Consider the following 12676-nt stretch of genomic DNA (forward strand, 5'->3'; position numbering starts at 1 on the left):
AACCCCCATTTTTGGCGTACTCCATTGTCTTCTACTTGGTGTTCTGCTCTTCTAAGCTAGTCATGGTCATTTCATCCCCTTTCCAGTGATAGATTTAATTATAGGCTTAATTATAGGCACGATGAGATTCAGGCCACTGAGATGTAAGGGAAGTACGCTGGGGAAATTTTGGGAAAGGTTTACTGAGTGATAAAAATAAGTGCACAGGATATAGGCTTTCCTCTCCTACCACTGAGTATTACCATGTTTGGATGCAATGCCTGAGCTGCCATAGTCACCTTGTGTCCATGAGAGTTGCTAAACAACATGCTGAAGGTTGCAGATCAGAAATATGGAAAGAAACAGGATTTTTTTTTATAACATTGTTTAACTAGCCAATTCCAAAGCTGCCCACTCCTGGGCTTAGATGCAAGATAATACATTTCCTTATTTTAAAGCCAGGAGAGTTGGAATTTTCTGTTATTGAAGCTGAAGGCATACCAGGAAACTTAAGTGGGTTCTGGATGAGGGCATTGGCTCAGTGAGGGAGAATGGAAAGGAGACAGATTAATCAAATGGTAGAAAGAGAGACTTCCCATGCTGTCCTAGTTGCTGGACATAGCAGTACTGATCGCTACCCTAAAGTTGTTAATAGCCTTGCTGGAGATTAAGAACAAACATTTAGAAAGCCACAGAAAAGACACTGGAACACAACTAACTTAAATATAATCATATGGAGCCAGTCACTTTCCCATGATTTTATTAAGTTTGCATTATCCAGGATTACAGATTAGTGTTCTTTGCCATCAAAGTTGAGTGACTGTCTTATTCCTCTTCACACTGAACCTTATTCTCAACTACAGGCCCAGTGCACGAAATTCGTGGGAGGAGTGGTGTCCCTCAGCCCAGCCTGCACCCTCTCCAATCCGGGACCCCTTGGGGGATGTCTGACTGCTTTTTACAATCCAGGACCGCTGGCTCCTAACCGTTCGCCTGCCTGCCTGCCTGATCGCTCCTAACCCCTCTGCCTGCCTGCCTGATTGCCCCTAACCACCTCTGCCTCACCCCACACCCAGGACCCAGGATTCCCTCCTCTGGCCAGTTGCAGGCACCCAGGACCCAGGTTGGCCGCAGCCATAAGGGACTGTGGGCAGATGGCTTCACCCAGGCCACAGCCACTGGCACCCGGGACTGTGGGGTGGGTGGCTTGTCCCTCTCCTGGGCCGCAGCCTGGCTGGTCCCCATTCCTCTTTCGTGAGCTCATTTGTGCCTGGCTGGTCCCCATTCCTCTCCCCAGTGTTGAGTGTCTGAGCAGTTCCAGCATGAGGGCACGAGGGCATGAGGATGTGATGACCATTTGCATATTAGCTCTTTATTATATAGGATAGGTGACCTCATTTTATCACTTTATAAAGAAAACAGGCAATTAGGGTGAGCTCTATCTGCAACATCCTCTGAATTCACCTATCTTATAATTCCTATCAATGAGGAGGGTGATAACTACCAGACCCTATGCATTCCATACATTACCTCATTTTCTCTTCACAAGACAGGTGCTAATATGCCCATTCTACATGTGAGAAAATGCATGTTCAGGAAGACTTACCCGCAGCCATCTAGCTAGTAGGTGATGGAGCCAGAGTTCAACTCAAGGTGTATTTGATTAGAAAGCTGCATTTCCCCCACTATTTCACTTACCTTCCCTCCCTCATTTCTTTCCTTCCTTTCCACTTTCCTTCCCCCATTCTTTTCCCTCCTTCACCTTCCTTTCTTCCTCCCCCTGCCTCCACCTCAGAAAAAGAGATTAGAAATCATGACTTTCCTTTCTTTATGCCCCAAGGGAAGAGCAACTATTGCAGAGAATTTGAGGGGCAAAGAGGGAAGGGCTGGAAAAGACTGGAGAGTAGGGGAATGGAAGGATACCAACAATAATGGTATTTATACACTTATTTATCTCAGTCAGGGGAAAGAAGGCAATACACTTTGCCTGACATACTAAATTCTAGATGTCAATGAGATAGCCAAGTGGATATGTCCCAGAGCAAACAATATATACAGAGTTTAGACTATAGACATGGGAATCATTAAATTCAACAAACTATTAGTGAGTCATTCATTCACTTAACAGACAATTATTGAACACCTAATATGTTCAAGATATCTGTTTTGTTAACTGTGAACTAGAAGGAACATTTTTGGACCACAAGATGTATAATTTTGGAGGGAAATACCTGGAACATGCTTGGAAGATTGTGGGAAAGACAGAGGTAAAACCAGGTGTTTGTCCTCAAGGAGCTCTGGGTCCAGTGTGGGAAGAGACGAACAAAAACACAAGTGGGTATAATTTTAGGTAGTATATGATATGTTTCATAATTTCAGTAGAAATAAAATATGATACGAATGTGAGATTAATTTTGCTTAGAGAGAGATCTGTATGCTGGTGTCTTATTGGTCAATATAATTATTCATAACTTCTAAGTTAAATCTTGAGAGTGGATGTTGAGAGGGAGGGAGAGAAATGGGGGGATGGTGAAAGGGGAAGAGAGAAGAGGGGAGGAGATTAGAAAAGGGGAGTGGAGAGAGGCTCTCCGAATAAGCCTTGGGGAAGAGTCCCACTTGGGGAAAGGAGGACAATAAGGAACCAGGGAAGGAGTCTGAAGGAATATCCATAGGAACAGGAGAACCAGAGTAATCCCCAAATCACAGGTACAAAAGTGAGGAAGGGCTTCACAGAAGAGAGCAAGTCTGGACAGCAGCATTGCATAAGGCACAAATCATTTCTTCTGGCCTGTGTAACTTTAGCAGAAGCTAGCTGCTGATTGGGGAACTTTGGAAGAGGTCTTTTCCTGAAGTAGCCACTGGGTGGTAGTGGTGGCAGCAGTGGCAGCTGTAGCTGTTTCCAGTAGAAACCTAGCAGAGTTAAGCCAGTTTGAAGCAATGGGGACCAGAAGCTGGCTCAGTCTGGGGCTTCCCTAGTGCAGTGGATATTGGACTGTCCCTTTAGGTGTATGCCATGCCTCAAATCACACTTGTCCACTGAAGTGGCCACCTCCATCCCTGGGAGCAAAGTAATGATACAAAATACTTTATGGATTAAACAACATTTTATGGTTTACAAAGTGCTTTCACACCTATTAACCAATTCAATATGCAGGGAACCCTAAATGGTTGGTGTTACTATCCCCATTTCACTGGTGAGGACACTGAGTTACAAAGTAGTGTTCAGGGTCACACAATTCATACAAGGAGGAACAAGGATTTGAATTCAATTCCATCTGGCTCCAAACAGCTGATGCAGTATCATCATCTTTTATGCAGTATCACAGCTGTCAGCTGTTCAGGACTCAGGCTACAACTGCTTCCTCCATGCCTACCTTTTATTTGCTCCCCAGCATGGCATGGGGCAAAGAACTCCACATTTCTCCCATCCAAGTTTTTGGGCCTTCCAGGATTCTGAATTCTAGATTCTAGAGCCTCTCTTGTAGGCCTGCCTCCTCCTCTCACTTGTAGGATCCAGCTGGGCAGCATTCTTAGGACCTGAAGATCAGGTTCAGAGTCCCCATTGTTTGCCAGTTCCCTTCAGAGTGGATTCTGCTCTAGCCTGCTCCCTTTCCCCAAGCACTACCCACCTCATCCTCAGAGGCCTCCAGGCCCAGAGCTCGCCTCCTGTGCCTGAGGCCTTCATAATCACGAAAACTGTGGTTAGCCCCAAGAGCCCCGGGCCCAGAACTCCTGACAATTGGGCATTCCTGGACACTTGACTCTCAAACATCTAGGCTTTCTTTGCTATATTCAGACCAGGATTGCCTGTAGTGATAGAGAGATGAGTAGGTGTGTTGGAAGGGATGGAGTCTGTAAGGAAGTTGGCTAGTATATGTGGGGAGGAGAGAACTGCCTCTTTGCTGCCTCCTGGCCATCTCCTCTGACACAAAGTAATAAACATCTTGAAATATTGACAGGCTGAACATTGAACTCCTGATCTTTCCTCTTACAGCCGTCAGTAACTCCATCTCTGTCAACATTAACTCATTCTTCCAGTTGCTCAGGACAGAAATCTTAGTCATTCTTGACTCATCATCCCTTTTTCACACACCCCACGTCAGGAAATCTGGTCTCTACTTTGAAAATCTAGCCACAATCTGACCACTTCGCACCACTTTCAGCAGCCTGGTCCACCATCATCTCTATTGGCAACAGCCTTGGAACTGGTCTGCCTCCTGTGTCCCCAGCCCTGCAATCCATTTTCAACCTGGAGCCAGTGCTTCTTCTGAAGTGTACATCAGATCCTGACAGTTGCCTCTTCTAAGCCCTACATGGCTTCCTATTCGCTGAAAGTAAAAGCCAACGAGTCCTCACAATGGCTTCCAAGGACCTTCGTGATCTGGCCCCTGCCAAAGTCTCTGACCTCATTTCTATGTTTCCCCTTCCTGACAACTACCTAGTCTTTAGTCAAAAGTCACCTTAATATTTAAAACAGCAATCATCTCTATTCCCCCCTTGTTTTTCCTTTAGCATTATCCTTCCCTCCTTTACTTTTCTCCATAATAATGATCAAAATCTATATATTTTACTTGTTAATTTTATCTTTTCCTTCCCACTAGTGTGTAAGCTTTATTAAAATAGGATTTTTTGTCTGTTCTGTTTACTAGAGTTGGGCCAAGTACATAGTTATTTCTCATGAAATATTTGCTTATCCATCTGTGGTTTATGGCCAGTGGCTTAGAGAGGTGACTAAGCATAGTAATTAAGTACATGGATGATACAGCCTAGTTCAAGGGCAAGCCTGCTTGGGTTCAAATCTTAGTTCTACCACTAATTAACAAAATACTTAAACTCTCTGTGCCTTAGTTTTCTCATCAGCAAAATAGGGACTATAATATTACCCACTTCAATAGAGAGCCTGGGGGCCATTAGTAAGGGTAAAGCACTTAGTGCCTTGCACAGAGTAGGTGCTACATATGCATTTGCTATAATCATATGCACATGGAGCTAAGATTTATATGAGAAGCTTAAATTTTCTAAAATCTGTCAGTGTGTTGTAGTTGCCCATATTAACATTTATTTCTCATGTTTCTGCTCACACAGATTGTATGATCATCTTGTAGTTTTATTTAACTCAAGTGGTCTGGTTCTTTTTTATCTGTTAACTTAGACGTTTCCTTGTGTACTCTCTCCTATAGTCATTTAGAAGCTGTTAAATAGTAATCTCGCTGGGCCTCTTTTGCAATCTATACAGTGAGTGGGTTGGACTAGATAATCTTGATGGGCCTTTCTTGCTCTGACAGTCTCCCAGGACAGGAGGAGGGACAGGCCCCACCCCAACCCCGCCCCCAGGAATAGGCCCTCTGGCTGCCAAGGGGAAGGGTGACAGAGTCAGCTGGGCTCAGCTTCAAGGGGACCAGGTAGGAGACCTGCCAAGTTACTTGGGTAAGAGTGGTGATGGGGTTCCTAGGCTGGACCAGGCATCAAAAGTAACTGTAGTACAAAGACACTGGGGGCAGGGTGAGAGGATAGGTGAAGTTCCCTAATAGAGAGATGTTCTCTTCACAGGGACACAGCTGCTGTAATGAGCTAGGAGGCAATTAGAGGTTGGGCATCTTCTCACATTGGAGAGTCATGGTAGGCCTCTACCCCCTTCAGCTAGTCAAGCTCTGGAAGACAGAGTCAGCTCTAGAATGAGAAAAACCCAAAAAACTGACTGTCTTCCTGAGTCCCAGCACTGCCTGCTACTCACCACTCCCCTGGCTGGACCAAGGGAGTTTGGGCAGGGGCCCAGGTGACCTGGGTTATACCCAGATTTACTCCTCTCAGCTCAGCTGATGCTTCAACCATTGCCCTCCCTCATCTCTGCCTCCCTCGCCCTACCCCCTGGGTCAGGGCTGGGGGTAGGAGGGACAGGGAAATCCAGTACCCTCACTTCTACCTTTTTCACCTCTAGGGGGGACCATGGCCAGTGCAGAATCCTCACTGCTCACAACCCTAGGGCCCAACTCAGCTCCTGGCAACAGTGAGGTGGAGCTGGACTGCTGGTTTGATGAAGAGTTCAAGTTCATCCTGCTGCCTGTGAGCTACGCAGTTGTCTTTGTGCTGGGTCTAGTACTCAATGCTCCAACCCTCTGGCTCTTCCTCTTTCACCTCCGACCCTGGGATGCAACGACCACCTACATGTTCCACTTGGCTTTGTCAGACACGTTGTATGTGCTGTCACTGCCCACCCTCATCTACTATTATGCAGCCCGAAACCACTGGCCCTTTGGCACTGAGCTCTGCAAGTTCATCCGCTTCCTCTTCTACTGGAACCTCTACTGCAGTGTCCTTTTCCTCACCTGCATCAGTGTGCACCGCTACCTTGGAATCTGCCACCCTCTGCGAGCAATACGTTGGGGCCGCCCAAGACTCGCAGGCCTTCTCTGCCTGGCAGTTTGGTTGGTTGTAGCCAGCTGCCTTGTGCCCAACCTGTTCTTTGTCACAACCAGCTCCAGGGGGAATACCATCCTGTGCCATGACACCACTCGGCCTGAGGAGTTTGACCACTATGTTCACTTCAGCTCAGTAATCATGGGGCTGCTCTTTGGCATACCCTGCGTGGTCACTCTTGTCTGCTATGGGCTCATGGCCCGGCGCCTGTATCGGCCTTTGCCAGGGTCTTCCCAGTCGTCTTCTCGTCTGCGTTCTCTCCGCACCATTGCAGTGGTTCTGACTGTCTTTGCTGTATGCTTCGTGCCTTTCCACATCACCCGCACCATTTATTACATGGCAAGGCTGTTGGAAGCTGATTGCCAGGTGCTGAACATTGTCAACGTGGTCTACAAAGTGACCCGGCCTCTGGCCAGTGCCAATAGCTGCCTGGATCCTGTGCTCTACTTGCTCACTGGGGACAAGTATCGTAGGCAGCTCTGGAAGCTCTGCAGTGGTGGCACCCCCGAGCCTCCCAGGGCTGCCTCCTCCCTGGCACTGGTGTCCCTACCTGAGGGCAGCAGCTACAGGAGGACAACCACCCCCAGGATAGTGGCTGCCCTACCCCTAGGGCAGATAAATTGTAGCACTGGAAGCCTGGAAGGAAGAGAAAAGGGGGTGAGTGCAGGGCAGAGGTGAGGGATCCTAATGGTGACAACTCATATTGTTGCTTCCTCTTAGTTCCAGGGCTCTGGTGAGTGGCCCTCTCTCTGAGGGTTAGGGGGAGCCAGGAAAATCACGTGTGACCCCAACTCTCATAAATCCTTCAGTTGCCCTCTACTTTTTAGCCAAAGGCAGTAGCAGCCACTCTTTCTCCTCTACTTCTTCCTCTTAGTTTCCTGGGGCCATTGGTCCTGTTTCTTGATCCTAGGAACCCTTCCCCAGCCTTTCTTCCCCCTCCTTTCCCCCACATCCTTGTATAGCATGTGTTACTCCAGTCAGACCAGAGCATTCAACTGGAAGAGTGGAGAAGCTGCCGTAATCTCAGGGTTGGCTTGATTTATCTGACGGTGACAGCCAGAATTAGGAGGTAGGGGCACCAGTATGTCACAGATGCCAAAGATATGACATATGTAGCTCCCATAGCCACTTTCCGGTTTCCCTGTGAGGACAGGATAGTCTGGCCTACTTAGGTGCTGAAATAGGGCACAATCCAAGACAGCCTGAATGCCAGGGTCTCCACATGCAGCTGGAGGCATGGCACTGTTGAACTGGTGTGTAGCAGCTAGGTAGAGAGGGAACCCTGAGTCTTACCATGGGCTAGGAATTTTGAAGAGCCTTGAGGGCATGACCCAATCTGATAAAGGACTTTGGAACAGGAATGGGACAGGACCTCCTTTATGAAGTTTGCTGAGGGCATATCTGACAGTTCTGTATTTAATGAAAGGAAGAGGGGAATGGCTCAGAAGGGAGGGAGGAGCTTTCATGTCTATGGCTGTAAGTTCCAGCGTTAAGGGGCAGAGCATGTTTGTGCAGAGTTTGGGAGTGGTGACAGGGATTGACGTTAGAGCTGGCTCTTCACTGGTCTCTTCCATTTCTCTAGCTCCTGCCCTAGATAAATAATAAACAAGTCACCAGTTCTTTCAGATCAAGATTTATGGTTTTGAGGCCAGAGAAGGGCACTGGGACCAGGACAACTCCCTTCAGAGTCTCGCATTCAGTCACCCACCCTCTCCCAGCTGCATCTTAGTGCCCTTAAGCATGGATATGGGGGGGTATGGAACTTGGGGAGCTAATTCACAAGCATTGGGAAGTAAGAGTTTCTGGGCAGGCCTTCATGAGAAGGGTGGGCTCACACTTCTAGGCAACTCCTTCTGAAATGGCCTTCCAGCTTATTGGTCTCCTGAGTCTTCAGCCTTCTTTTTCTGTTGCCCTACCCTTGCTGACCTGCCTCTGATCTCTTATCTATTAGCTTACTCAGTCTTACTAGTTCTCTCTGGAAAGTAAAGTTGGGACTGGTCTGGAGAAATAAAATGACTTCAATCCCCTGAGTCCCCCTTTCTATTCTTTTAAGTGTGCTCTTTTCCTCTCTAGATATCCAGGACCCGGCTGTTACCCGGGACCCCTTTTAGGAGTAAATGAACTGGCCTTCTTACTAGTCTCCCAGTCTCATAGCCACTGCCTAAACTCTTACACAACCTGTTCCTCATCTGTACTCGCTTCCTTTTATTCCTATGACCACAGCCTCCTTGTCTATCACCTCTCCTACCCACAAGCCCGACCCAGGAAAGTGGCTCTCTCCATCACAACAGACCCAGCCTCCTCCATTTCTCCAGTCCATTTAACTCCCATATGCTTGAACGAGACTAACTCCCCAGACTTTGTGGTCTGCTACTTTAGGACTGCCTTTCCTCTCATTCCAACTTTAGTTAAATACCTTAATTTTCACTGTGGGCCAATCTTTTCCTCTCTCCTAGATTATAGGAGACTGCAGATGAAGCCAGAACACAAGGATGTCTTGGAATGTCATTTAAACCTCCATCCCTCTTAGTCTGCTGAGATCCTAATGAACATTCAGAGGGACTGTTTCCTATCTTTTACACTTTTTCAAGACACCAATTTCATCCTACCCTATGATCTGTTAAGATTTACCTTGCCTCCTGGGCCATTGGTCCTGTTTCTTGATGCTTCCTAGAACTGAGAAAATCTAATACCTCAACTTCTTTCTGCTTCATTTAGGATAACTTTACTTCTATATCCATCCCATCTTTCTCCCTTTCTTCCCTGCAGTCCCAGAATAAGAGGTGGTCTCTTATTTTGTTATTTTGTGCATCTGTCTTCATAATTTTCAATCTCTTCTGTAACTAATTTTGTTCTGTCTTAAAACACACACACACACACACACACACGCCAACCAAATGAAAATAAAGCATTACATTACCACTGATATCTTAACCTGCTGTCTCTTCTAGCTATCATCTTATTCATTTCACTGTCATTTCTAGAACGAGTACCATAAAACTTGTTTCCTCACCACAAAGTCACCCATTAACTCTCCTAATTTGGTTTCCTTTCCACACTTTTTTGTATCTAGAACACAAATTACCTCATAAGCAAGACCTTTAATGATCTTTTCTCTACCTTTATTGTCTTTGACTTCTCTAGGATGTCCTTGTTGCATATTCCCTTTAAAATTTTTTTGTGTATTTTATTTTTAAAATTTATCTTCATTGCTGAAAGTATTACAGATGTCCCCTTTCCCCCCTATTGATTCCCTCCACCTCACTCCCACATGCCCCCCACCCCAGGCCTTCACTGCACTATTGTCTGTATCCATGGGTTATGCACATATGCATGTAAGTTCTTTGGTTAATCTCTTCCTGTATAAAAACAGCACTAAAAAATTTCACTATGACAACATTAAGGAAATTTTGAAAGAAAATAATCACCTATATTTTCCAGCCCTCGACAACTGCTTTCATTTTTTCATGTTCTATGCTTTTTCAGTTTGTATAATACATACATATTTTATATAAGTATAATCATAGTGTACATATTTTTTGAAATTCTGCAAAAATATTTTATTGTAAATAGTCTCTTTGTGCTACAGTCTTTCCTGTTTATCATTTTCAAAGACTGTATAAAATTACATCTATCAGTAGATTATACTTTATTAGACTATTCCCCTGTTACTGGACATTTAGGTGAGTCCCAATTTTTCTGTGCTTTGAATATCTTAATGCATATGACTTGTTTCTTCTTTGTAATTCTGTTCCTAGGACAAATTCCCAGGAGTGGGACTGCCAGATCCAAGAACATGAACGTTTTTATGGATCTTGATTTTCAAAAGGACTACACAAATCTGCAACACCACAATGACACATGAGTTTTTCCAGTTACCTTACAGCTCTAGCATTGGACTTGAAAAATATTTTGGAGTGATTTAAACATTAATTTATTAATTCCACTGCTCTGGCTACTCATGCGATTGAACACTTCCCCATATGTTTACCATTTGCATTTCGTCTTGTGTTAACTATTTGTTCGTATCCTTCTTCAACTGGCATTTCAGTGGTATTCTTATGTATCTAAATATATTCTTTAACATACATATTAACCCTTTGTCATATTTGTATATATATTTCTTCCATTTATTGTAGTACTTTTAATTTTAGTTTCTTATTTTATCCCCCTGATTTAAAATTTATTTACTTCTACTTTTATCTCTCTTATTACTTCCTCTCTCTTTGCTGGATTCTCTTTATCCTTTACTCCCTAAAGTGAACAGAATTCCACGTTCAGTCATAGTTATAGCATTTGGGGATTATTTAACCCTGTCCCCCATCCGATCCTTGATTTTCTTTTGGAGAGAACATATATGCACATGAGTATAACTTAGTTGAATTATAGTCCTTGAGTACCTCAGAAATCTTCCAGGGCCTGGGCACTCCCTCACTTTACAGAGGACAAAACAGGCCCGGAGATATGACTTGCCAGTGACTTATCAAATTAGTGACAGAGCAGGTACTAAGTTTCAGGTCTCCTGATTCCCAGAGATCCTTCCATAAGCTTGAAAACTCTCAGGCAACTTCATCTCTTCTCCCTCCCTGTTCCATGAGATTCTGGCATTTCTTTCTTCATCATGTCAATTACAATTTTATGATCCCAGTGCTACCATTCTAATACTGGCTCTTGCCACTTTATCTTTGACTGACTGTCTCAGCCTCCTAATTGGTCTTCCTTACCCCCAGTCTCTCCTCACAAGATTGCATTCTATGCAATGCGTACTGCCAGATGAATTGGCCAAACACTGCTTTCACGCTATTACTCAATACTCTTTCATGGTATCCCCATGTCTACAAGACAAATTTAAATTCTTTAGTCAGAAATTCAAGAGGGCTTTTTCAGTCTCATTTTCTATTCTTCCCCAATACAAATCTATTTTCTTCCACTCATTTGATCTCCTCATTCTTTCTCCAAATAAGACTTGCTCTTTCCTACCTCTGCACCTTTATTTTTCCTTTGCCCCACCCTTTCTTCTCCCACTGTCTTTTTCCTACTTCGTTACCAAGGCCACTTCCTCTTTGAGACCTTCTCTGCAGAATCTCACCCAGTGAACTTTCTGGTCACTCCTATGGTTATTATTGTCTATGAGTCATTTGTCACTTTTATTGTCTTTTGCTATCCTATAAAAGGCTGGTCGCTATGACATGTACTGACCACCAGGGGGCAGATGCTCAATGCAGGAGCTGCCTCCTGGTGGTCAGTGCGCTCCTACAGGGGAAATGTTGCTCAGCCAGAAGCCGGGCTGATGGCTGGCGAGTGCAGTGGTGATGGCGGGAGCCTCTCCCACCTCCACAGCAGTCGGACATCCCCCGAGAGCTCCCAGGCTGTGAAAGGGCACAGGCTGGGCTGAGGGGACCGCCCCCCCCCCAGTGCACTGGGTCTCTAGTTATTTATACTATTATCTTGAATTGTTATTTAACTCTTGATGTATGTCTGTTTGGGTTCCCACCTGTAAACACCTTGAGTTACTGTGATAGAAAGGAAAGAACATAGGACTGAAAGTCAGAAGACCCAAGTTTGAGCCCTGGTTATAAAGTGGGACTCAAGTGTGTGACTTGGGTGATTTGCTCAGACTCTCTGAACCACAATTTGATCATCTGTAAAATGAGGATCATAATGTCAGCTTTAAGCATATTTCAGATTGTGGCAATCTCTGCAAATCTAGAGATCTAAGCAAATATAAGTAGTTGTTATTATATCATCTCATTTGTTTAATAAATGGTGCTTAATAAATATTTGTTGAATGATTACATGTCGGTAATTCAGTTTAATGTTTCTTCTCCTGGGTATATTCCCATATTAAGGGGCCACAAGAACCCCGAGGGCACCTTTAGGAACAGTGGAGATAAGGAGGGCATTGGCAAGATATTTTGAAGAAAAGTAGGACTTTTCAGGATCTCTCACATCCCACTACATTGGCTACTCACTACTTGGTCCACCTGTAAGGCTAGCCTAGAAGTGAAGAGGTGGAGAAGGTGGTACACCTGAACTTTAACTTTCCCCACAAAATCTACTTTTTCATCCCACAATCCCCAACTGGTTAGGCTAAATGCTTCACCTGAGACTGTTCTCCTTCATTGATGGGATAAAAGCCAGCATTTTGGTGAAGGAAGTGATGAAGAGTTGTAGAGAGAACGAGCAATTGTAGTCAGATAACCAGACTTGGCTTTAAATCATTGATCTTCAGTTTCTTAATCTCTCTGGGATTCAGTTTTCTCATTGGTAAATTGGGGAT

General features: G+C 44.8%; 1 protein-coding gene across 1 annotated transcript; it reads left to right on the forward strand.

The window, feature by feature from the left end:
• Positions 1 to 5318: 5318 nt before the first annotated feature.
• P2RY4 (pyrimidinergic receptor P2Y4) lies at positions 5319 to 11565 on the forward strand. Its single transcript, XM_059678448.1, is given in 3 exon segments — positions 5319 to 5406; positions 5918 to 6973; positions 6976 to 11565. Coding segments are annotated over 2 exon segments (1095 nt in total). The 5' UTR covers positions 5319 to 5406; positions 5918 to 5925; the 3' UTR covers positions 7023 to 11565.
• The last annotated feature ends 1111 nt before the right edge of the window (positions 11566 to 12676 follow it).

Source organism: Myotis daubentonii, chromosome X, assembly GCF_963259705.1.
Source record: "Myotis daubentonii chromosome X, mMyoDau2.1, whole genome shotgun sequence".
NCBI lineage: Eukaryota > Metazoa > Chordata > Mammalia > Chiroptera > Vespertilionidae > Myotis > Myotis daubentonii.